At 28.3% G+C, this 27,995-nt stretch overlaps 1 protein-coding gene across 1 annotated transcript in view; it reads right to left on the bottom strand.

Annotated features, from left to right (window-relative positions):
• Positions 1 to 27,380, bottom strand: part of LOC129959061 (protein jagged-1b-like) — a 66,596-nt gene extending 39,216 nt beyond the window's left edge. The window contains exon 1 of the mRNA XM_056071855.1: positions 26,582 to 27,380. Coding sequence (XP_055927830.1) covers positions 26,582 to 26,938 — 357 coding nt within the window. The 5' untranslated portion in view covers positions 26,939 to 27,380. The remainder of the gene's footprint in view (positions 1 to 26,581) is intronic.
• Positions 27,381 to 27,995: the final 615 nt, after the last annotated feature.

Raw genomic sequence — 27,995 nt, forward strand, 5'->3', positions numbered from 1 at the left:
CTTTTTGTAAAATACTTATTTTAATTGATGTTTAACAATTAATATATCACTACTGTATTCAGTTAATAATGTATTTGGGGCAATGAAGATGATAACACCATTTATTTACTAATACAAATTATTTAGTTTGTTAATAAATGAAATACATTTTAACAAAACTGAAAAGTAATACCTGATAAGTACGCATTCTTCTATGCAATTACATAGATTGCATCTGTTGCTGATGGAACTATTTTAATTTATGTTATGTATTAACTAAAAGAATTGAAGGAAGTATGTTGCTAGATTTTAAAAATCTGAATTCAGAAAAAAAATAATAATAGTGATGTGGCAGATAAATTGTTGACATAATAATTATTATTTTGATTTGTGTGTTTTTACTTTTTTTTGAGGAGGTGGAAGGGAGAAAATTCTCACCAAAACGGCATAGAGGAACTTGAATGAAAATTAAATAAATAAACAAAAAAATTAATAAACAGTGCATGTTAGAGCATGATCAAGGACATGATTTAAAAATACGATGATGAATTTTATGACTGATACTGTTGTAAAATGTTAAATATGTTTATTTAATGTTGCTAAGCGTCTTTATTTATTTATTTTACAATTTCAAAACAGAGACAATATCATGATTAATTTTCAACACGATTTATCTAAATAAACCTATAAAAAATTCTCAAATTTATTCATTTATTTCTTTTAGTGATCCATTTTAGCCTTCAATAGTTTTACCATCAAACATTAATAGCAGCAAGACGAATGAATTACTGAAATTGAAGTCTGGCTTTTTCCGCTGCATTTTCAACACGTTTGTCTATTTATAAAGCATATTGTATAATGGAAATAACATTAAGACTTTGTGAATATATAGCTAAAACCGTTTTTTATACAGTATTTTTAACGCGTCTTACAGTCTATAAAGTATATCCCATGGTACTGTCTATCAAAAATCTCCCCAATTCTATAACATTGATAGTTGTGGTTTTCTATAACTTAAAGAAATACAGTAGTCGAATCCAATTATTCTGTAGATGTATATAAAAAAATATATGCATCTCCACAGTTAAGTACAGTAATTTTACAGTCCACTTAGTAATCCTGCGTCTTACTAGTAATAAGACAAACCGATGAAGAAGCCACTGGCATTCATTCGCAGACATTTTTCCTTCATCGTCATCAATTCCAAAATGTTTTTGCCGCGGGGTATTTCTGATGCTTCTGAAGCCGAATGTCACGACCCCCCTTGCAGCTATTGTTCCAATGAAAACCTAAATTAACGGCAAATCAATAATAACACGGCAGGCCGAATTCCTTTCTTGACGGAGAGATGGGCCGAGTACAACAGTAGCAGGAGCCCCGAACAGGTGCATTAGAAATTAATTGCACTGGAAAAAGCGAAAAAAGGATCGTGGGAGAGAGAATCCAGTCCTTCGGGGAAGCTGAAGAAAGAAGGTACGAGACGCCACAAGGTGGGCAAATGTAATTAAAGATCCGTGACCGGTTTTCGGTGGAGATCTGAGATGAGAGAGCAGGGAAGGTAGAAAAAAAGAAAAGAAGGTGGACAAGGCTGTTCCTTGGAGAGGGTTTCGCAGATTTGGCGAGTCTACCCACTCTGGAAGAATTTTGCAGTGGTTGTGGAAGATCAGTTTGTGATCCGGGCATTTGGATGAGCACTACTTGTAAATATTGTAGTATATTACCATTTAAAAAAATGAACCACAGTACAAACATAAATGTAAACGCACTAGATATAAGTGATATTATTCCATAATTCAAGTGAAATGGATTTACTTAATTTGAGGTGATTAGGTGTCTGCTTAAATGTGGTAGTGTGCACCAATTATAGAAAAATAGAAGAGAATGGAGGTGAACCTTCAGAAACATATTTTATACGTAAGGATAAATGTATATAAAAGATCAAAAGAAGCATCAGAAAACATGGAAATAATGAATAAATAGCCAATAAAATAACATTAATAAGCAGCATGAAAAAACAATTGCAATTGTAAATATAAGAGTCAAGACTTTCTTAAAAAAGCAGTGTATCCTAAAAATGCAGGCACCCTTTAAATAACTATTACATAAATAATTATTAATTTTATTTATTCCCGGTCAGAAAGTGACATTGACTAGCATCTGTGAGGAAAAAGTCAAGGTTTATTAGACTTAGATGTAGTTAGAAGTGATATGATTAGTTTATAATGATGAGTTAGGGTTAGCTAAGTTTGTTAGGTGATAAGATGTATAATTAAATGAGGTTAGAAAGTATCAATAATAGAAAAATCATGATGAAATCATTAATGAGGTGGAAGCCAACCATCAGACATATAGATAATTTTAAATAAATATACATGAAAATTTTAAATAAGCAGCAGTGGGAAAGGAAATTATTAACACAATGACCAGTAAAATTCAATGAATAATCAACATGAAAAAGGAGCAACTCGAGACATACTACTAGTTTTTTTTTAAATAGTCAAAACTTTCTTAAAAACAGAGGGATTCCAAAAATATAATCACACTTTTAATAACTATTTCATAAACAATTAATAACATGCATCAAAATTTCATAGCTCAAATTTAATAATACAGCTGCACAATCTTGATAATAACGGGATTAATTCGTATTGTCACACGTTGTAACTTAGGAACAGATATTAACACTGGAACTGTAAAACAATTTTGCCTTTGGGAAACTCAAAAAAAAAAGAAAAAAGAAAATTCTCTTGTATAAATTAATTAGGAAATTTTGATAACAGAGAATATTCCATATTTATATTAATCACAAAAGTTTGTTATATATTATTGATTGTTAATGTTATAGTTATTCAAAGTGCGTATACATTTAGGGGGACACCTTAACCAGGCAGCATCTGAACCTGGATCCCGATCTCACATGAAACCAAGAAATTTCATTCAATATATTTTACACTAGTAAACAAAAATAATTAAAAACCCTATCAAAGTTAAATAATGATCTTGTTATTAGTAATGTAGTATTTCCTAAGAAACCAATTTTAAGTCCTTCCTGCATGCCTATGTCAAAAACATTGCCAATATCTAGATAAGATATTAATAAACAAAACAATAAAGATTGTCATTTGATCTGAATTTTTTTTTATCAAAACCCTCTAAATAGTTGTCAGTTAACTAAATTTCTTCGTTTATTTTTATTATTAATGTTACATTTCTGATTTTTTTTTTTTTTTTTTCCTCTCTTGCGTATATGCCGGTATCAAGGGAAAAATTTTTTTTCATTGATCGATTCAAAACAGCTTTACTTAGCAACAAGAGGTAACTTCTTATTAGTCACATTTTAAATTTTAGATAAAGATTTTAGGAGAGATTTAGATTATTAAGTTTTTCAATATTAATAAACAAAAGAATATGAATAAAAAACAAACAAAGTATATATAAACTTCCAGGTTTAAAGTCAGTTAAACCACAGAACTGAATTGAGAGAAACATTTTTTTTTGTCTATCGTTAATTAATATTTCAATATAATTATAATATTTTTCTACGTGTATGTGTTCTTGGAAGACAAATTTGTGTTTTCAGCATTAACATGCCCCGATTCTGTATTAATGCGAGAAGTTATAAAACTATTAAATGTTTATAATCAAGTTAATGTAAACAGTGAGACTATTGTGACTACTTTGTTCTACGCACTAGGGGAAAAGTTTCATATTTTCATCTACACAGATTTGGCGATAGTATTTTTTTTAAAAAGTAACTAATGGAAAACATTTTGCTAAAGTCACACTTCCAGGAATGTCATTCTAAAATGTTATTTCAACATTCAATTAAAGTCTCTTCATATATTTCCTTTTAATTTCTTCTGAGTTTTATAGAAAACAGACTGCTTCTCAAGATCAGTGATAATTCAAACTGACGTACAGAAAAAGTTACGAGAGGTCGCATCACCGATGAATAGCATCATAAGCACTTCTAAGTGTTTTACGACAAAAGAAAAATGTGCATGAAATTTAACAGCTTTCATTTTACATATACAGCTTTAGCACACAACTTAAAATTAACTTCTACTTAAGTATAACAATTACTTTCAAATACATTAAAATTATATTCAGGACTCTTTAACTGGGCATATTAATATACTGTATTGCTATTCCCAAAATGTCAACTTCAGTTGCCAATGACTACAAATTGATGATTAAAATTAGAAGAATCAAGTATGCGCAGAATTGCAAGAAATCTCCCTGCGTGGAGCAAGAATTTTTTAATGAAAAAAATATTTATAGCAACAACGTTGAAACCAAAAAATAAATTTAAATCAAGAAATAACAGTTTCTGAAAAGAAAAGAAATGAAAAGTACTTTCTTTATACGCAAAATTATGCCATATTTTCTAAAACACGACGGAAAATCTAGATAAATTAGCATACTTTTTTATGTCGTTAAAAACAATCAATAAAAGAACAGAATTTTAAAGTTTTTAAGGACCACTTTCGACAGAATTTACACTTTTCGTTTTGAAAACAACATAAAATGGTGAATAAAAAAAAATACGTATCGATTTCTCTTACAAAGTAACAAAGATTTTTTATTTGAATTTGATCGGAAATTAAAATAAAAACTAAAATTTAGTTTTGTAAATAGATTTAAAATGTTCATAAGCTAATAAAACACTGGATGCTTCAAAACCACTCAAAACTATTTAATTTCATCTATATGAAAGTAGAAAATTCGAATTTTAAATAAAAATGTAAGAAAAAACGTTTTTCGCTGTTTACATATAGATTAAAGTGAGGAGGTGAATTATATTAATAAGATGAAAAATAATGAATAAAAAGAAAACTTCTATTTAGTCTTTACACTAATTTAGATTCAGGCCTATATTGTTTGAAGCTCTTTTGAGCCAAATATGAATTAATACGAAAACTTAAAAATAAGACGAAAGACATAAGTGCATGCTTAACTATTCCATGCAGAGCATTTGCGATTTTATTTTCGCCCATGTACCTACTCCAATGGAAAGGCTTATTTTTTTAATCTTTATATTAATCATACGAGTATCTGTCCAGGCTTCATACATTACTTCGAATTTTTCTCCATATATTTCTTATATAAATATAAAACTGCACAAAATAGAAAAAAAAAATAATAATAGAAAAGTTACAAAAATATATAAGAAAACACACGAAACTGATCAGTTCTACGAAAACAACAAGAACAAAAAGGCGTGACAAAAAATTAGTGAAGCAGATTAATTCCAATTAATTAATTTTTATTAAGTAAAATTAATTAATATTTTAAAATAAAATGTTTTTATTATAAGTTTATTTAGATTAAAATATTTCATATTTATTTTTGGCCCAATCCAGGCCCAAAATATTAAAAATCGATAGCCTAACCCGACGTGAATCCATGGTAGTTAAGCCCGGCTTACGCAATATGTAACAGAGGCAAATGGTACAATACTATATTTCTACCATCATAATATTTTTCAATATTAAACTTTTCATAAGATAACCAAACAATAGTTATGAAATAATAGGATTAATTCATATTATGTGGAGGATTAATTCATAGTATTAATTCATGCAACATACGATCATACTATGTGAGTGAATAGTAATAATGGATATCATAAAACTAAATTGGCGTGGCAGAAGCGTCGCGCCAATTTTGGAATACATTCTACATTTTGCCGAAAGAATAAGATGTAACGTCACACCACAGGATTAGATAATGATAAATTAAATATTAGATAACTGCGTAGTTAAGGTTGTGATGTACCTGTGACGTAACCTCACAACTCTGTTATCTTCCTGAGACACAAAATCTGTGATTTTGAAGGTAACATGATGCATGTACATGTAAACAGATATTTTTTCAGAGCCAATAATGAAGAAGTAATTACTTTTTCTATGTTCACATACCGTAAGTATATCTGCTATGCACTGACATAATACACGAAGTTTATAAAAATGATTTAATCTCCAAGAAAAGTTATAATCAAATAATACAAGTATTATAAAGAAAAAAAATAAAGCATTAAGAATTACAAAAATTCTAAATATAGAAGATAAGATGAACAATATTTTAGAAATGCCAGATAATAAAGATAACACAAAATGTGAGGAAGATTTAAACGTTTCACTTCTAATTGAAAAGGGACATTCAATTTTTTTTCTCTCATTTGATGTAAAAAAATTTAATGTTTTTTTTTTTTTTTTTTTTAACGTAAATATAAAATTTGAGGAAATTCAAGCATCCAAAAATCCAACATAATTGCATTTCAAATATTTATCATGATGCAAGACAAGCTGCAAGTATTACGCGGGGAAAATGAACATTAGTTATATAATTATTTTATAAGTAAATAATAAATCTGAGAAAGAGTATCCAGAAATTGAGTAGAATCGCTTACAGACATCAGTAATGATGCAAGACAAGTTGCAAATATTATACAAGGAGGGGGGGGGCATACTTGCTTTGGAAGAAGGTTGATTGCAAAACTGAAACCTTGAGAATCATGAATATAAAATCTTAGAAATGCTGAAAATTCAAAGTTAATTATACATGTGTTTATTGAATTCTTTTACGTGTTAAAAATATTTTTGGAGCATTAAAAAAAATGTGTTAAAATATTTATTAACTAAGTAATTCATTCAAACAGAAACTTCTCCAGACTTCATAATAAAAATTAAACAATAAAATCAACTAATAAATATAATGTGATACATAAAAATATTAAAAAAATAGATAATGATTGAAAAATCATTGATTTTACTGAAATCCTTTTAATCTGCTCTGTAAATTATTCATTATTTCGATATAAATTATAAAGGAACTACCTTTTTATAAGTTTATTTATGAATTGGATGTGGTTATTTCCAGGCGCAAGATCCTTTTCTAAGATATGCTACTCCGAGTTTATTTATGAAAGAAGAGTTTTATCCAATTTCATATCACGACGTTTATGACAAATTTTGATATTTTTTTAACATTTTTAATGATAGTTTATTTATCTGTTGGTATATAAGAATATAGCAATTATTTTCAAATAATGGAAATATTTTTACAAGCGGATTTTTTTTAAAAAAAGGACCTATTTTCCTCCAAAATTGTTGTTCAAATGAAACATTCAGAAATAGTTATAATGATTATTGTATATAAATTTTAAACATCAACAAAAGTGGCAACATTTTGTCATTCAAGGTGTAAAAAAGAAAAAAGTAATATACGACTTTTTGCACTTTGAACGATGCTTTCTATGTGTGTGACTTTTTTCTAATTAAAAAAAAAAATACCTCCTCAAATTCTTGCGTATTACAGAAAACGAAAGCATGTACAATAAATTTGGAAGTACCATGTGCGTATCATTTTTGAAGTTCATGAATTCAAGACCACAAAAAGAAAGAATTTCAAAAGACACATTTATTTTATTTCGACAAAAATCTTCAAGACACAAGATCGCACTCATATATTTTCAGCATAAACATATTTAAGTTAATAATTCTTACCTTGTATTTCCTAGATCCTCAAGAATATTAGATAAAGTTTTTAAACTTGGAAAATTTTTCTTAAAATAAGAGAAAATTAGATCTTACCTTTTAAGGTTATTTGATAGAATTCTATGAGTTAAATGCAGTTATGATAAATGGAAAACCAATTATTTTTATATGAGCTTCATTATCCTAATTACACATAATTAAAACATTTCATAAATTAAAATTTTTTTTATTTTAATTTGCAATAAATAATGCATTATTTTACCGGCTGCTTATTTTATAGGTGCAAGTGCATTTATATGTGCATGTGCCGTTTATTTTTCTGATGTATACAAAATTAATGAATTGATTAATATGAGGTTCTGAATAGTTAAAACGGATTTTTCGAATTAATGTTATATCAAAAATGTCAAGGCCATTTGACTTCAGTCATATTATAACCACATAGAGATATTCCCGCCTTGTCATAGCGTCCTGACTGACCGAATGATCTGGCCTACGTATAATATCCAGTGCAACGGATTACAAACAACCCATGTGACGACGTTTCAGATAGAGGTGAAACTCATCACCGGCGATAGATCAGAAAGCCAAATAGCACCATCATAAGTGTAGATTCTAAGAAAGGAAGAACATGCTCATCTCCGCATTTGAAGTACCTCCCCGCCCATCATCGGTTATTTAATTCCACAATGTCTCACACTGTGAAGTGCCTTTCCTTTTTCCTTCTGTAAGAAATGCAATGGATTCCAAGACTGAATTAGCGTAATTACTCTTGATGCATTTCATTCACATGAGCATACATACAAGAACATGCGATGATCTTGAGAAGGAGATAAATGTTTGGTGGTATGTAGATGACGATTCGAGCTATATTCCGCCAATGATTCGTCACCTAACTAGATATGACTCTCAATAAATAAGGTCACGGATCAAAAGTCCTCTTCTGATGCACTGTAGAAATTTGGAGAGTGAAATGACGGTTTTGGTGTGGAGTTCGTTAACTGAACACAAATCGAATGATTTCAGCTTGAGAACGGGACATTATTCTAAAAAAAAATGAATCAATTTACGATGTTTTATTGTAAGATGCATAATAATATCATAACGACAAAAAATTGCCCCTTAAATATATTAGTTGAATTTTTGCATCGATTAAAAAAACATTTTGAAATTCATATTGAAGGACAAACAGTTGAATTATTCAATTGGAAAACAAGGCACGAAAATATTTCAAAAGTGGTTGATTTATTCATTGGAATAACAAATATGTTTGACAGCAAAATTATCTTTGATCAGTTTTTATTTATAGTGTAATTTTTCTCGAACAAAACAAGGATAAAAAAATCTTAAGTTATGCAACGACGCTGTTCTTATCAAAACTTTTTCACTATCAAGGACAGCTGACAACAAAGTAGTATTCAAGCTATAATTAACGCTAATGTACTATCGTGAGAAATTCAACATGACTTTTTCCAAGTTGATTTAAAGACAAAGAAGGCCTCTTTTTCCTTATAAAACAAACTTTCAGAATTCAAATGTGCTCTGGAAAAGTTTGAAAGTTTCTATGTGGTATTTTTCTTCTAAGATAATCTTAGTTTACTGAAACCTGTTATTAAATTATTTTAATTTTTTTATCTATCGCATCAAACTTTGTGCTCCTGTTTCTGTAAACATTTTCTTTTCTTTTCTAAACATTTTCTTTTCTTTCTTTTTTTCCCCTTCCGCTTTTTTTTTTTTTCCCTCGCTTATCGCTTTTTACATTTTACATATTTTTACACTAAAAACATTATATCTCAAATAAACAAAATTTTATCTGCTTAAATTCGATAGAAAAGTCAGCCGCACAATTATTTTTATATTTACATAATACTAATTTTTCCTTTTCTTTTTCAAAAAATTACTCAGTTTTAATGCTTTTACTACTTATAAAAATCTTCGTTTTTGATAATCACTTTATACGATATGTAAAGGAGCCTTCGAGTTTACCAATCTATTTTTCTTTTTTATTACATCCATTTTAATCATGGACTAATACTAATTTCTAAACTATTTAGGATATTTCTAATTGAAAAAAAAAGTTTTAAATGAAATGAAAAATGTATTTAATGTTGTTTAAGCCAATGAATGTACTGCTGAAAAAATACGAAATATAAACATTTATACCCCCTTGTTCTCATTAGCCATATTTGATGAAATATTCTTCACACATAAATATTTTAAGTAAAATAATCTCCAACCATTTATGATTAAAACTGATCAAATGTCAAATTTTCAGCATGATTCTTTTAAACAATTTTAACAGCTGAATTCCGTGGTCTGAAGCATGATCTTCAGGGATTGTAAGCAAATGGAATTTATTTATTAAATTGTAATTAGGTTTATGTTTTTTTCCTCGCTCACTTGACATATGTATTATCACTGCTTCAAAAATATTTTTAATATTTAATTATTAGCTTAGAAGAGATTTTATATCTTATTTTTAGACATCTTATTTATACCTTTGCAGAGCATAACTCAGGGACTATGAAATGAAAATTTATTCTGATAAATTAATATTGTAACATACGGAAACATCAAAATTTTGTTAATTAGTCAACTCAATTATGAAAATTAAGGTTGATAAATATATTTAACAGTAATCATTCAGGACAAATTAGAAATTATAAGTATACTTACCACTGATCATCAGAATGTTCGATGATAAGTATTATTTGATTTTAGGGCAAATTAAAATAATTTGCTGGTATTTCTTAACACAAAATAATGGAATTTCTAATAATTGAAAATAAATGTTTAATCTAATTAAATTTTGAACTCCGTCTTGCATTTAAAAAGATAGCTACACGAACGGTTACAAAACAAAATAAATGAATAAATTTTTAGTAACCCAATACAATTTAATTAACAATAACTTACCAAATGTTTTTTGAAAAGCAAATTAAAATTTTAAAAAAGGCAATCAGTAAGTATTCATGACACAAAAAAATGAAAACGTATGATTATTTTTTGAAAGATTTCAAATTTGAGAAAAAGTCACTTGTATCATAAATGTATGTCCTGTTCCAAAAATAAAGCGAATTTAAATTAAATATACTCCATTCAAAATAATGAAAATTATATCCAAGAATATTCCAGATATATGGTAACCAATACAAACTTGTTTTTTTACTGAGAAAATATCCATGGTTTGAAATAAAAAAAAAGTTATTTATGAAAATACTCGTAATATATGATCAAGAACAAAGTACTTTGATGTGTGAATGTTTGGTGCGAAATTTAGAAGAGTATATCAATTGGACCATTATTATTACATGGTGTTTGAAGATCTGTTACATGGTTACTTTATCTGAGACATAATTTGATTATTTCGTAGACACGGGTTTGTAATGGCATTTGTTAAAAATGCTCCAACTCACAAATCTTTTCAGTTATTTATTTTTCTGACTATAAATATGGAAATAACATCATTGGATACGGAGATCCCTGTGAATACCCCCCCCCCCCCGCAATAGCCAGATTTAAGTCCATTAGCTTTCATTTGTGGTTATTTTTTAAAAAAATGTCTACGAAAGAGAATTCCAAAGTAGATTTGATAAACTATATTTATTGTTACACCAATGATTTTGCATAATGAGAAAGCATAATTTATTTCATGAGTGTGTGTTTATGTTTCATGCAGCAGAACTCATTTCGAGCAAAAATTACGGCAATGTGACTTTTATTTCAAATTTATAAAAATGTTTATTCTAATAACACCTTAAAAAATGATTCATTTTGTAATAAAATAATTTATTTCTATTCTTATAGCACTTTAAAAATGTTTCATTTTGTAATAAAATAATTTATTTCTATTCTAATAGCACTTTAAGAAATGTTTCATTTCGTAATAAAATAATTTATTTATTTTCACATGTTGTTTACGAGCTGTTTTTTTTTATTTTTTTATTTTATTTTATATAAGTTAAATAAGGAATGGTATTTTTAATGTATTAATTCATACATCTTATTATTTTTTCAAAAGTTGATTATCACCCCCTAAAAAAATTGGATCTAACCCCTCCCTCATTTATTTTAAACAGCTATTACTCTGTCAGTTTTAGTTAGTCATAAAACAATGCAGCCTATTTTAATGCATGTATTATGGTAAAAAGAAATTTTAATATGACTAATAAGACTACGACATTATATAAAATTTAGATTTCATAATGTTTTCACCATTACATATAATATAAAATGCAATTCTTTGCTTCATGTAAAGCCTTTTTCTAGTTGGAAATATTTATCCTGAACATTTTAGAAAATAGCTATTGGATCATGATTAGACTGGGTATCATATATATATATATATATATATATATATATATATATATATATATATATATATATATATATATATATATATATATAAATTATGGAATGTAGAAATAAATCGAACTTGATTGATTAAAAATTAAAAACTCAAGGTATATAATTGAAAATAAGACTTTTTTGTAATTGTTATGAGGTTTTAGTAGAAAACCTCATAACAATTATAATAAATACAATTATAATAATTATTGAAATTGAACAAATAGAAAAGCGTCTGTAATATTTATCCTCTGAGGATATCTATTTTTCACCTCAGGTTATAAATGACATCACATATAATCCTTGATAAAAAAAATATAACATTCAAACGAATAGATGCCACTTTGAAAACATAAGTAATGTCCTAATTTATTGCTCTATAATTGTCTGTAATGCAAGATTTCAGAGAATTCAATTTCATTTATTTTCAGCATTAAGCATGAGTGATAAAATTATTTAAACTAAAACTATTTATTCAAAAGATGTTGTTATGCAGATGTAAATTTCTTAAATAGTAGTAGTATAATACAACAGCATTAAAAAGTAAACAAAAACCAAATTCTTCACATCATCACATTTAATGATTATAATCAAACTCGTACAATCATAGCTATAATTTAAATTGGAACCAGTATTCAAATATGATAGTACACACTGATCCACGGCCTCTTAAACAAACTTGTAATATGAACTTAACAAGGTATTATATGCCACTATTCACTTTTAATTTTTTCGACTATTTTATGATTTGAAAAAATTGCATTCCATAAAATATAAATATACTACTGGCTCCATAACTTCTAAAAAGAATATTTTAGAAAATTTTGACCTTTTTCACCCGCCTATTGTCAACATCTAGTTTCAAGTTAGTGTCTAAAATGACTTGTGTAGAATAGAAATAATAATACAGAATCAAAATAAGATCACGGATTGAAAAAACTCTTCGGTTCACTCATGGATATCACTAATTTCTTTTCTTAAGGATTTATTTTTTACCCCCCCCCCCCCCCGATTGAAAGCCACTTATAAAAACGTGAAGAATTCGAAAAAGTTGATAGTCGCTAGTCTAAATATTTATTAACTAAACCAACGTTACTACATTTTGTCGTACTTAAAACGATTCGAATCCCTATTTAAGTATAGCAGTTAATACCAAAAAAAAAAAAAATACTCGATGTCCCAGTATGATACATTGAATTGAAACATTCTGAACTTATTTTACGGTCAGAGCTTCTATTCATTACACAGTTACAATTTAACGATCTATAAAGGTTTTTTTTTTCATTACATTATTAATCTTTTTTGAGAGCTTCATTCCTTCTTTTTTCTGATGAAATTGTTCATAAAGAAAAAGAAAAACCTGCTATGACAGAAAACACCATTTAAAGCAACGCTTTCTGAAAAGCTAGTTTTAGAGGAGTCGAAAACTTAAAAAAAAATAATAGAAAAAGGCTGAAGTCTTTCACTAAGCAAAAAGCTATGTCATCACAGTGTACTCTGGCAGTCATTATTGAAATTGGGTGGTGTTTCTTTTCCTCTACATTCGCATGCATTTTACTGTCGGAAAAGTGTTGAAAGTGCTTCAGCATTTCATCACAATGACAGTTAGCAAATTTTGAACTGAAACACTGAAGTTTTAATTTTTAATTTAATTTCGATTCGATTAAAAAAACAATATTAACGGCTATTTACACTCTTATTATACATCTTATAAATCTATTTGAAATACGAGATAAACGATACAAATTTTTATTTTCAAAAAATATCGAACTTTATTGTAATAAAATAAAGCAAACGATTTAATCCTACGTTCGCCGTCAAGTTGAAAGATTTGAAGATGATGAAAGCATTATAACAGTTGAGAAATGCGATTAAAACACAAAACAAAAGGACTTGGTTAACAATTATTTCACCAACTTTATTAACCTTAGTTAGAAAAATGAAACTCACAATATTTTTCTACGAACACTCATCATTGTCTTTTCATTAGATAACACCACGGTTATAAGCACATTCAAATAAAAATTACCAAATTTTGAATTCAAACATTTTCTTTTTAATTTTTAATTCAATTGATTTGAAAAAACAGAACTAAAGGGTATTCACAGTTTTATTATGTATGCCATAAAACTATTTGAAATAAACGATAAACAAAACAATTTTTATAGTTAAGAAATATTGAATTTTACTGTAATAAAATAAAGCGAACGATTTAATCCTACGCTCGCAGTTAAGTTGCCGGACTGAAAATGAAGAAAGAATCATAACAGTTGTGAAATGCGAAAAAAACACAAAACAAAAGGGCTGTGTTAACGATTATTTCATCGACTTTATTGATCTTAAACTCGTTGTCTCGTTTCAACAAACATATATCACAGACTTTTCATTCGATAACGTTCAAATAAAAGCAGATTTTGATTTCAAAGATTGTCTTTTTAATATTTAATTAAGATAATAATTATTTGGATTTAAAATAACAACGGATTCGAGAAACTAAATCTCTTACATAAAATGCATCCGATTTTTTAAAAAAATAATGATAATGAATGTAGTTTTAAGTAAAACCAAGAGAACAGTGAAAAGGAATTGAGTTATAGCTACTTTTCATTTTACCATTCAGGTATTTCTAGCTTAAGATACAAATTAAATATTTCAAAGCTCAAATCCATAACTTAGCCGAGAATGGCAAGTGAATGAATGATGTTAGTTTGGCGCCGTGCCTTAATAACTTTGGCGATCTTAAGAAAATAACCTCGCAAGTGGTAAGGGCTGGAGGTAATTGAACTAGTAGCCATGAATTCCCTCCCTACTGTTGCTATTGCATACCAGTCGAGTGGAGTGGCTACCATCACCAAAGTCTGTAGCAGTCACTCAATCGAGGTCTAAGGTCAGACGTGTCAGGTGCTCGCTACGCATGCGCACCATCAAATTTCCAGCTGTCTTGTAGAAGTTAAACATCACTATGCCCATCAGCAATGGCTGCTGAAAATGCATCATTTTTTTTTTCAAATAATTTTTTTTTTCAAACCTTTTGTTTTATCTGTGGTAACACGACTGGTTGTTGTTTTTCATTATATAAGCCTAGATGAGGAAATTCCAAAAGATAGATTCTATGAACAATTTAATGTAAAATTTTATGCGTAAAATTATAGTGTTCTGATAGTTAATAATAATTATGTTAGTTGTATGTATTTCACTGGCCTCTTATAAACAAAATGAATCACATTTCGGAATAAAATTTCATTAATTCCTAAAAATGCACATTATGCAAAAAGTAAATGAACAGAATTATGATAAATATTATTGGAGTTTAAAAATAATGAAGAGGAAATTCAAAAGCCTTCAAACTTATACTATAAGGAACAAACTGACCTCAAAGCTCTGAAACTATGCGGAATTTCGGGTTTGGTAGTCCGCTAACTTAATACTTTTGGTTAATATTTGACCAAAAACTAAAACCTATTGCACAAATTTGGGCTAAAAGAAGAGTTTCAAAACATTGGATACTTCAAAAGCTTTCGCTTGAAAATAAATCTCATAATATTTTTTAATTTTATTTTTGTATGACTTAATGTGCATTAAAAAAATGCAATATCAAAACACTATAAAAGCGGACCGGCATTTCCATTGTTTTAGCATTTGTGATCAAAGTAAATATATGGTGTCTAGGGCAGAACTTCCGAGTATTCTGTTCAAATATTCTGTTATCAAGCAGCGAAATTTATAAAACACCTTCCAGATTTCTGTTGAATTAAAAAGACTTTAGAAAATAATATACAGCTTTTGAAAGTGGCAGGTCATCAAAAACCAAACAAAACAGAAGTACTGCTTCTGTGTTACCTGACACTGGTCCACCTTATTTATTTCATTTGCAAAATCCATTAAGTGCACAGATAACTTACGCAATGCGGTATAATCACAAACAAAGCTGCCGTTGTGAGAATCGCTGCATACAGCAAAACTTATCAGTTGTAACGTATTGTTACCGGAAATAGTCTGCAGACCGTATAAAAGTTATCAATATTGATACGAAAACGCGAAGAGCAAAGTTGATACACAACATAAATATGTCACTTTCGCAAGTATCTAAATTGTGATTCGGTAGCTGAGTGGTTGGGTGGTCTTCCTTAGAGTTGCTCTAGTGCATAACCATCAACTCTCGACATTCACTCTATTTCTTATCTTTTTTCCCACACTCGTCCCAAATTGTCTTTATCGTTGACTTTTACTTTGTGTATACCGGTCGAAGGATTTCCTAAATAATCCCCATTTCGAGATTAGATGAAGGCCCTGAAAACTGTATTATTAAGCAATTTTATAAATCCAGTTTGCTGAAGTTCAGATTTCTTCTGAAAAACTGAAGTGAAAAATCAAATAATTTTTTTAATAAAATAGCAAATGAATTTTGCTCTCTCAAACACCAAGGATATTTCATTAATCTATATTATTAATTAATAAAATATGCATTATTTTTAATGAATGAAATATAAATACGATTTTTAATTAATGATATATTTATACTACTATTAATTAATTAAATGTTTCTTTTAAGAACGTTTATCGAAATATTTATGGCATGGAAAGCAAAAAAGTTTACTATGAAGAAACCCGAAATTATATCAAAAAAAGAAGGAAAAAAAAAGAAGAAGAAAAGAAGAAAGAAAGAAATTTATAACAGTATGTACTTTAATTAAATACACATATAGCAGGAATTTTCTTTTATTGATTTATTGTTTGAAATGGAGTAAGGTCTGTCAACTAAAAAGAATACAAAAAAAATGTCGTATCTATCGTTTTTAATAAACGGTATTGATTATTTCCATTTATATACTGTCTTTTATAATAAAACTGTTTTATATGTTTTAATATCTTTTACAATGACAATTAATATCTGAAAACTTATGAAATTTTGCAATAATTAAATTCTTTCATAATTAAAACATCGATTTCCCTAAATAATGCGAAAAACTTCGTTTTCTTTTTTCTTCGAAATATGAAATGAATTCATCGATCTGTCTCTCCACAATACTGCTTCAATTACTCGCCCATTCGCACACTTATAAAAATATATTTTTAACTTTTTCTACATCATTCAAAGTATCACTTAATATCATTAAAAAAATGTATTTTTGAATGCAGAATCTTAAAACGATTCGAAATGTGAAAAAATATGCAAAATTCGAAAAAGTCGATATTGTTTTGAGATAAAATTAATAGTCGCAAAGTCAGAATTTGATTTTTGATGGTACTTGGATTTCAAAAGCTGAATATAAGATTAGAAATAGGAAGTATTATTTCATTCAAAGCATCACTTAATATCATAAAAAAATGTATTTTTGAATGCGAAGTTTTCAAACGATTCGAAATAAGAAAAAATATGAGTAAATTTGAAAGAATTAGTATTGTCTTGGGATAATAGTTCGCAGACTCAGAATTTAATTTTTGATGTGGTTTGATTTCAAAAGCTGCTTATACGATTTGAAATAAGAAGTCTTATGAAATATTCACAAAATTAAAAGTTAATTGTTAATTAGAAAGGTACAGTGGTTGCCGTATTTGACTCTGGTGCAAATTTGCATAGGTACCAAGTACAAAACTTTGGACAGGTAATGACATTTGAACCGGTATCCCACGAATCAAACTTCTAAAAGACACTTACGTGAGAGCAGTCTATCCACATGATATTAACGTACAATAAGCCGAAGATCTTTAGTAAAATTGGATGTTGAATCCACGATCCAAAAACCATGTAGGAAAGGCATTGTAAACAAAAGGCGGCCCAGGCATTGTAAGCAAAGTAAATGTCCATTATTATAAAAAAACAATAAAAACTCTTTCATTTCTGAATTTTCGCATTTTTTTTGTGACATACAAAATGATACTTAATTAAAAACTGTCTGTTATTTTACCAATTCATAATATCAAGATTATTTTCTTCCTTTTTATAGTATATAGAGAAATATCGAATATTATCGATTTTCCCAAAAGATGAATCTGCGAAAATTTTCAACGTCTATTTCTTAAAAATGCATTTATGTGTAAATCGATTTATTCAGAGTGTATATAATTAAATAAAACCAATATAGGCTTTAAACAATGACAAGACTTTGAAAACGCATTGAAACGTGAACAATCTGCTATTTTCTCACGTACTAAAAGGTAACAAAAACAATATCTTGCTTCTCAAGCAGATTGCTACATGTGTTGTATTAGTTTTTACTTTAATTGGTTATATTTTTTCTAGATCGAATTTCAGACTTGTTGTTTACATTTCGATTTTATAAAACAGAACTCTTATTAAAGACTTCGTTAGTTTTCATTCCATAACGTATATGTTTCCATTTGGTGAGAAGTTACTTATTTCTTTTAAGAACAAAATTGGAAAAAAATGAATGGAAATTCATTTGGTATATATTAAAGTGCCAACTATTCTTTATTATCCTGTTATAGAGCAATATATAGTATATAGTTTGATAATAATGACTAGTTTGGAAATGCGGAATTCGAAAAATTTCAATTAAAAAAATCAATTTTAGTTAAAATGGTATTAAATTTTAATTACTAGTCTCATGTGTTCTTGAGAAAAAGAACCAATGATAAACAAGTCAATCCACACAACGTCATAAACACAATGAGTGCTGTCTGATTTTAAAATTAAATTGGTGTGGAGTATCTGGCGAGTATCACGTGAGCTTGAACTTATTTCATAAGATTTTATTGAAAAAATTACTAATAGGATAGCTAGTGGTGTATAGCTGGAATTCGGTGGGAGTTTTAATTAGCTGAGAAGTAATTAATTATCTGTGGCATTTGTTATGTTTTAAAAATAATCCTTTTTGGAATTATTGGTTTCTATTTAAGGATCATTTGAAATTTTGTATAGTGTATTTCTTAAATGCATCACTTTTTTTACAAAAAATAAATTTCCTGACGTCACCACTTTTTAGCTTGATAACTGGGTAATTAATTTATATTCAATTGGTTTTGCAATGAAATATTTCGTCGTACCCAGTTAACAAGTTAACTGCAGATATTTATTTAAGAAAATAATAGTTTTCAAGTAAAAGATTACAAAAATGTTATAATGTGTCCACCGGGAGAACGTTCAGTTTGCTATGAAATTTACATTACTGATCAGTATCTACTAAATAGAAAATCCAATTTATAATTCAGGAATTTGTATCTTACAGGTTTTACAAATAAAGAAGTAAGTATGAAAGTGTCACAGAAATTATATTTAACAATTAAATCCTATCTTTGCCTATCCCCTTATTTCATTATTGCCCATTCTCTTTTCCGTAATTTACACCGCAACGTTAGTAGTAAATAAAAAAATCAATTAAAAAATAAATTCTTACGATTATATTAATAAAGCAAAGATCACTTTAATTATTAATCTAACAATAAAAAATTGTCGTTTTATAAATCTTTAAGAAATGGAAAATAATAAATCGGAAAATAAGGAAATATATATAAAAAGAAAATAAAAGTAAAACTAAGGTCTGAATAATTCAGCTTCATTAAATGCCGACTGATTTCTTAAAATCAATTATGATCAATGCTATATGGTAGGGAATTCTTAAGCGTTTTTCATTCTCCATCCCATTCCAGCTATAATATTCTGCACCCCTATATATAAACAATTTTTTTTCTCGAATTTGCATGTTTTAAAAGTAAGTGGAAAAAATCAAGCAATAATCAAAGATAAGCAAAAAAAGAAGTAAAATATATTTATTTACCAAATTTATATGATTATCTTAATTAAATTAACTGTCTTACTTATTCATTATATCCACTGAAAAATCTAACAAAGTCACACATTTTCAAAATTTTGTCGACCGCATGATCCTAGCTAGGGTTGTGAATTGTAATTTAAGAAGCCCTGCTATACAGACATGGTTTGATGTATGTTAGTTGCAATTACATAAGGTAATATTCATATGGAGACTCTCGAATTTTGGCTCTTAGCGAACTCTGAAAAGAAATATTGAAATTTTATTTTTATTTTGAAGAAAATATATTACACAACATATTGATATTTGATTTTAATTAAACCACTGCAAATTAAAATTATAATCTTGATTTTTTTAATACTATATTTTTAGGCAACGCATTGTTGAACAGCTACATAATAATCTGTTTGGCTCTGGAAATAAACCAAACCGAAATAGATTACTATCCAGAGAGGTACTGAAAAGATTCCATTGTACTTTCGTTAAAATCTGCCAAACTTGAAATGTTTTGGCCCAAAAAGATGGAGCACTCTAAGCTCAATACAAACTTTCTTTAAATTACTTAAACACGCAAAAGTTCAAGGGTAAAAATCAAAGAATTAAAAAATACTAGAAACGATGATACCGGCAGAATCCAGCCCAATCACAGCATTTCATCCGTTTCTCGGTTATTCCAAACATCTCCACCCTCTGCACTTAGGAGCGTTGTAACTCAATCGAGGAGAAAATGAAGTGAAAGAATTACCAAGTCAAGCTACCGTCCCAACAGGGATTCTCATTATTGAAGCCCAGGTACTCCATCAAGTTGCATTTCTTGGCAGACCCCCTCCCGGCTAAGGCAGGGGAGGAAGACCCTCTTCACTACAAGAGCTTGTGCAATCAACAAGCGTGGATGGAAAGATATTCCGATGAAACCCCTGTGACGGATGCTTCCACACTTCCTGTCAGTTCAGCACTTTCTTAACCCCACATAAACAAACTTGAGAGACCTCGATGGTCCGTCTTAGAACAGAAGAAAAGAGTTAAGAAATTGGAGGGTTTCTTTTCTTTTCTTTTTTTTTCGGTTTATATCTTCAAAGTACCTTCACCCCCGCTGGGCTGTCAGAAAGGTTTTAATGGAAAAAGATATTACGCTTGATTGAATTTGGTGGGGAAGTTTTTTATTGAGGAGTAGATGGTCCCAGTGGGAAACACATTATTTTCTTATTAAAGAACAATGAGAATTCACTGCGTATTCCCGAAAGACAAGAGTTTTCACGAGAAATGAAAGTACCAACGAAAAATGCTATAAGATAACAATACAATTTTAATGGATATCTGTATACTTTCTTAAAATTAGTAATTATGATTTTAGATGCATAATTTGAATTATAAAAAATGTGGACAATTTAACTCAAAATATATTTTATAAACCAAAAACTCTATGTAAGAAGCGAGGCAGAGTTTCCAACAATTCAATCAAGTAATCGCTTTTAAAATGGTTGGCATGGTAATATACTTGAAATGCCTAAGATGATTTAGTATATTTTTGTAATACTGTAATTAAATAAATACCCTCAGTTTCAACTCCTAAAAGATTGTTGAAAAGCTTCAGCCATAAAAAAAAAAAAAAAAAAAGAGAGAGAGAGAGAGAGAGAGAGAGAGAGAGAGAGAGATGTTTTATACCAAAAAACAATTGAGAGAATTTTAGGTGAAAAAAGAAATATACTTTTTATTCAGTCATAATTGCATGTGTAGGCCGTCTACAGTAAACAAAAATTTTTCAAGAGTGTTTTCGAGTTATTTGTGTCCTAGTTCATTTTGCGGATTATCTGCAGTCGCTGCACCATCAAATTACAAAAATAATAGGAAGTTTGTTGTATTATATTTCTAATAATAAGCAAAAAAAAAAAAAAAAAAAAACTTTTTCAAATATTTTTAAAAATTAATTTTTTGAACATTTATTCCACATTACAGAGAGCATTAGCAGAATGGCGGATATTAACATAAAAATTAAAGTCAAAATAAGAAAAAAAAAACATTAAAAGGCTCATCTTAATATAAATAATAATTTTATGTGTGCACATGTATATAGTATGTCCCACTTCTCCTAAACAAGGCTGAATTCAACCTAATTTTGAACACTTATTATTTAAGGTAAGGGAAAGAATGTCATCTTTTCTAAGAGTAAAAGTTGATTAAATATTCAATTAATTAGCAGCTAACTGAGCTGTTGCCACTTTTCCGCAGTAATATGAGAGCAAATTATTCTAAACGAAATATTTTAAACCAACTTAAAAATCAAAATTTTATCTTTTCACTGATACTAATATCTTTCATGTGGAAAATATTCTTAATGTTTCAAAATTTAATAAAAAAGAGTTAATGCAGAAGATATTAAAATAAGGGAATTTATATATATTGCGATGCCAGACAACGATAAGAATTTGAATTATTCTATTTTTTTTTTATATATATTTCTGCTTTAATTTTTCGATAACGGTTTTTATTTATTTGAAAAGACAATTCTTTGTTGAATGTCCAGCCGAGTCTTTGTGTCAAAACATTTCTATTCAGCTAAAAAATATAATTTGTGCGACATTTATACAAATATTCTTTTGCTGTTGACGAACAAGAATACAAACGAAATTATAGTTGCCAGACCACATTAATAGAATTCTTAAAGAGCATCAAAAAAATTAAAAGCATATGATTAACAATTTAATCAAGAAAAATTAATGATTTGATTTATTGATATGGAAAAAATTAGCTATAGCATGTTTTTAAAAATCGTCAGGCTGAATCAATATTCTAATTTAAATTTTAAAAATACATTTCAGACGATAAAAATATTTTGATATTATAACATTTTTATACAAGAATACTTTTTACATTACAAGTATTGGCATAAAATTATTTTAATCCTGAGCAATGGCGGATATATTCGCCAATTATAAATAAATATTAAAATAACACATTACATTTTTTTAAAATTAAAGCATTTAAAATGTTTTCATAAGTACATGCAGATTTATCATTCACTTAATATTCTGAAATTCGTCAGAATTTTTTTTTCCCTTCTAATATAGTATATAATTTGTTTACTTAAAAAATAAATGTTTGTTGTTTCTATTAAACATACTATAATTAAATTTAACCATCTGTTTGATTCTAAAATTAATCTCAAAAAATGAATCTTGAAAAAAATGGACTAAAACAAATAATAAATGGAAATTAAAATCTTTACGTTCAGATAATACGAAGTTAAGTGTCCGTTCCAGCATTTTTGTACTCAGTTCTTAAAAGAAACATTTTCTTTTAGTTTCAGATGGAAAAGAAAAACATCTCTTCAGTAATGCGGGCTTATAGTTTAAAGATTTATTGCTAAAAATATATTTAATTTAAATAAATTAATATGACTATGACACATAATAATGAAAAAACACATTATCATTCACAGCATAAACAGATGCACGCAACAGACGCAGATATATCACTGATGTTTTTTTAAGTTGCCAATTGTGGACGATTTCTTTTATTGTTTTCTTTGTGTGTGTGTGTGTCACCATTTGCAAACTCGAAGAGCAATTTTATTATTAGAATATTAGTTTTATTACTGGAGTCAAGATTAAAATCAAATATTTACGAATAAATTTATGATTTTATTGACAGCTGCATCAAAATTTGCCGCAAACGGCATTATCATGTTTAAGCAAAGAAATTATGACATATAATTAATAAGTTTTCTAAATATAGTATATTTCGAGTCAAAATTCCATACGCTAACCTGCAAAAAGCAATACATTATTAAAAGCTTCTGTATAGCTGATTAAAAAATTTGCAAAACAATTTTGTAGCATCTCAACTAATTCATGGAATAAAACACAATACATTATTCTATCTGATTAGACAATTTGCACGAACATAATCGTTGAGAAACAGCGGTTTTTGATTCTAAAATATCTACAAATTTGCTTGGCAGTGAAGCTCATCACATTATATAAAATAATTGGAACCCAGTTTCTACATTATCCACGGTTTTAAATTAGAAAAAACAAATCTTTTAGAAAGCTTTCAGGGGAAATTCAGTTCATTTTCGCTACCTTATTATTTATTTTACTTTGTAAACTCTCGTTTTAAGCAAGAATATCAAAGAATAAAGAAAAATAACTCGTTTAAAAGTACAGCTTTATTATTACGATTTAATGCAATTCATTAACATTTAATTCAGAGAAAGCATAAGATTGATCTTTGAATGTTACGAAATACTTTTCTCTATACTAAACGATACTTAAACATATTTATCACACATTTTTATATTTAGTTTTGTTACAATCATTTACTTTTTAGTATTTTTTAATTCGATTAAATTTTCAGTTAAATTCTCTTTATGTCATTAGACCTGAATTTCAATAGTTCAGCAATTTTATGTTTATCATATAGACTATCGGTTTCATCATACATTTTACGAAATTTTTATGCTATTATTATAACTTTCTTATTCATACTGAGAGAAGCAAGGGAAATGTCTTCATTATTTTTTCACGTTTAATTAATATTTGTATACTGTCTTGCATCGATGTATAAGCATACATGTCAAAACCATTTAAGTTATGTTACAAGGCAATTAGATTTCTAGAGTCAGGCCGGGTTAGACATAACATCGCTTTACGCTCTTGCACTATAAACCTTGAGTTAATTTAAAAAGTGTTTTGGAAGATAATGTATAACTGCAAAACTTTGAAGCTTTGTGACTGAATGAGACGAAACATTAATGTAAAGGAAAACTAATAAGAATAAAATAATGCAAAAAAGAAGCATTTTTAGCTATATAAATGCAGTGCATGCTTCGAAGCATCACTATTGTTATAAATAAAAATTGTAGAAGAACCGGAAATTATTAAAAAAGGAATATAAGGTAACAGTAAAGATTAATTTTTCGTTACTTTCATTTTAGTTCAGGTAGAAGAATTAATCAAAAGTAGAATAGAAGAATTGTGACAAAAGACGAAAGAGGTCTGAATTTCGCCCACGGAGTCGAACTGAAAATATTCTTCATTTCAGGCTGGAGGGGAAAGAAAAAGAAAGAAAAGAACATTTGAATGGAATTTCAATAGATATTGAGGATTTAAGATCCTTTCATATAAAATGTGAAATGGTCTGAATAATACAAACGCACGCACAAGCACACAAATTAGTTAAGAACCAAACATTTGCCATCAATAATTGTCTACAAAAATATGAAAGAAAAAATATGATGTCATATCTTGTTTATCGAAAACTAGCGTTTATGGAAATCTATAAACTGCACAACAGCTAAAAGTTAAAAAAAGATTAATAAATGAAAAAAAACAAAAATTAAGCCGCTATTTCATCATAGAGGAAAATTATGTGCATATATAGCATATATAACATAGCAAACTACTATATATATATATAAAGAGAATTTTCAACAACTAGAAAAAGGAAATATGAAACGAATAGAAGATTAAAATAATACTTTTTTAAAAAACAAATTGCAACGGAAAATTTTAAATAAAAAATTATTGCTTATCACCCCTTTATAGGACTGAGGAAATATTTGAAAAGATTAGTATCTACTTTCTTTTTTTATTTTTATTCATAAATTTATTTTATCTATGTTATCATGAATAGGAGACCGTAGTATAAAATTTCTTTAAAACATAGATAACGGATATTTAAAGATAATAAAAGATAACAAATATTGAAGCTCTTAAGGCGTTAAGAATGAATGAATGTTATACACGATGATTTTGAAGAAGTCATTTTTATTAAATAAATAATTTGATCATACAAATTTTTGTTCTTTTTTCCACCTGCAACCTGATACTCAAAACATAGAGCTATTCTTGTGGTTTCCTAAGTAAAATTTAGGATATGAATCTCTATCTAACAAAAAAAGTCTAATATCTGGTTTTAAATTAACAATTATCTAAGTTAACTATTTTGGCTATTTCTCCACTGTTAATTCTTTTTGCTCATTTTTTATTTCTATTAGCAAACCTTATTTGAGGTATAACATTAGACTAAATGACGGCCACAGTGTCTTATTTTAATATATATAATTATTGTCTTAATTAAAGATGGAAGTTCGAAAAATAAAGCTTCAAGTGAATACAAGAAGCAAACTTTAATTAATTTGGTAATATCTAAGAAAATATTTTTAAACAAGCTAATCTGATTTTTTTTTTTTTTTTTTTACTAAAGCTGTAAAATATGACGAAAGATCATATCAAAATTTTCAGATTCCCGATTCATAGATTAAAAGACATGGAACTGGAAGTGAAAAACGGAAAACATAAATTTCAGTAAATACAAAAATCAAAACTGAAACCATTTTCTCGCAATTTAAAGAAAACTTCAAAGGAATTATTTCATGCTTTGAGGAAAACATCAAACAAAGACTACAAAGTTTTTCTAATTTCAATTCTGTTATTTTTAATGTCTTCTTGATAAACTTCGAAACAAATACATCTACTTCAGGTGCTATAATCAATTTGAAAAAAAAATCGATGTCAAGTTGGATTTCAAGAATTATACCGGGTAAGATGAAAATGATGCTTCTAAACATAATCAACTAATAAATCAGAGTTTATTAAGCTTTAAAACTAAATAAAATTATTTTTGTTTAGTTTTAAAGCCCATCGTCCATTTTAAAGATGAAATGTGACAAAACCAAAAGTATACGCGAATAATTTGATCTCTAAAACAGTTAGAAACAGATAACAGCTGAAATCAGACTTTTTCATTGAATAAAGCAAAAATAAGATGTTCTATTTCAGTTTTAAATTAAACGACTCGCTCTATTATAATAAATAAAATACACATCCTGAATAAATGCAAAGATATTGTACAATATATTTACGATGTTGCTTAACATTTATAATATTGCAAAATATTCTAAAAATGACATAATAATATTTTATAAAATCTTAAGGTACTTGGATAAATGGTCTATTAATTAATATAAACCTATTAGACAAAGTCAAAATTGCAGGTATTATAGTAAATATTGTTACTTACCGTCCAACGAAAGGAGAAGGGAAGTCGGAGAATAACTTCTTTGGTAGGCTCAGATTGAACAGAAAATGAATTACCAGCAACTACTTCAGTGGACTGATTACCAAACGTGCACGCTCCAGTAGTTTTTACATCGGACTGATATTCTTTTAGACAAAGTTGGAATGCAGTATTACATTGTAAAGGACAAGAACCGTCTTTTGCGCGGTAATCACCACAACACGAACCGTCAGCAAGTTCTCCACGGTAATTCTGGATACTAAGAATCTGTAGTTCAAAAGTACCAAACCCGCTAGAAATTTGGAGACATAACTCCAAAATAAGAGCTAAAACAATCGTGCACACATAAAAAGAGGGCATGCTTGCCAGAGTTCATGTCCTCAGTGGTTCCAGACGATAAATTAAGTCATTTGAAAAAATATCGCGTCTGAACTTGTTTATATATTTTGCACATGCTTGGTGTAGAATGTATAAAGAGTCATTCAATCTTTAATCGATATATTATCACAGTGCAGTGAAAAAAATGCACACTGGTCTTTAAGTGATAATGAAGAACATGCAGCAAAATTATTTGAAGAAAATAATTCAAAACCGAAGTCCAGCTTCAAATAAAATGTGTAGGAATAAGACAACCAAAATGACTTTTAAATAACGTTAAACAGTTCCATGTCCCATGGGTATCGTTATCCAATGTTGTCACATCACTAATTACAGTTGTCAAACACAATTCACAAATTTTTAAAATTGAGAAACGTCAAAAACATGTGGCTCTTGCTTGGCGATGCACTGCGCGAAACCTTACAACAACGCAAGCCGACGGAGTAAACCGAAATGACTGAAAAAGCGAGAGAAACCAGATTGGTGGATCAACTTCCGATTCCCCCACAACAAGTGCAAAGGGTTACTGGAGTCCACGCTTCGGACAAATTCTCGCCAAGCATCAGGCGGAACTTTTTGAGCTGCGTACTACTGGGGGGATATGAGATCAGATTTGGCATCGTAACCTCCGATACTTTGAATTGGGAGGGCGGGGAAGTTACTTGAAGCTGGGGAAGTTTATATTATACACACTCCCTTTGTATGGCAATCCCCTTTGTTAAATGAAACCAATAATATTTATGCGACTACAAAAGATCTTTTTTTACGAAAAGTTCGCTTTCCCTTTCCGAATATGTATTGTTCGGTGTATGTCTTTATATACAGAGAGAAAAATCGTTTGCTCAGGCCGATTTGAATTTTAATGGAAGAAAAATCAGAGCAGTTTAGGGATGTACACATTTTTGGACAAAGGAAAGCATTTTCGTATAATGGAAAGCATTTGAGTTAAATTTAAAAAAAATGTATTTCAACACAGAATTACATTTTTAAAAATTTCTTGAAATAAGTGTGCAATTGATATGAAAATAAAACTGCCGAG

This window comes from Argiope bruennichi, chromosome X1 (genome assembly GCF_947563725.1).
Source record: "Argiope bruennichi chromosome X1, qqArgBrue1.1, whole genome shotgun sequence".
Taxonomy (NCBI): domain Eukaryota; kingdom Metazoa; phylum Arthropoda; class Arachnida; order Araneae; family Araneidae; genus Argiope; species Argiope bruennichi.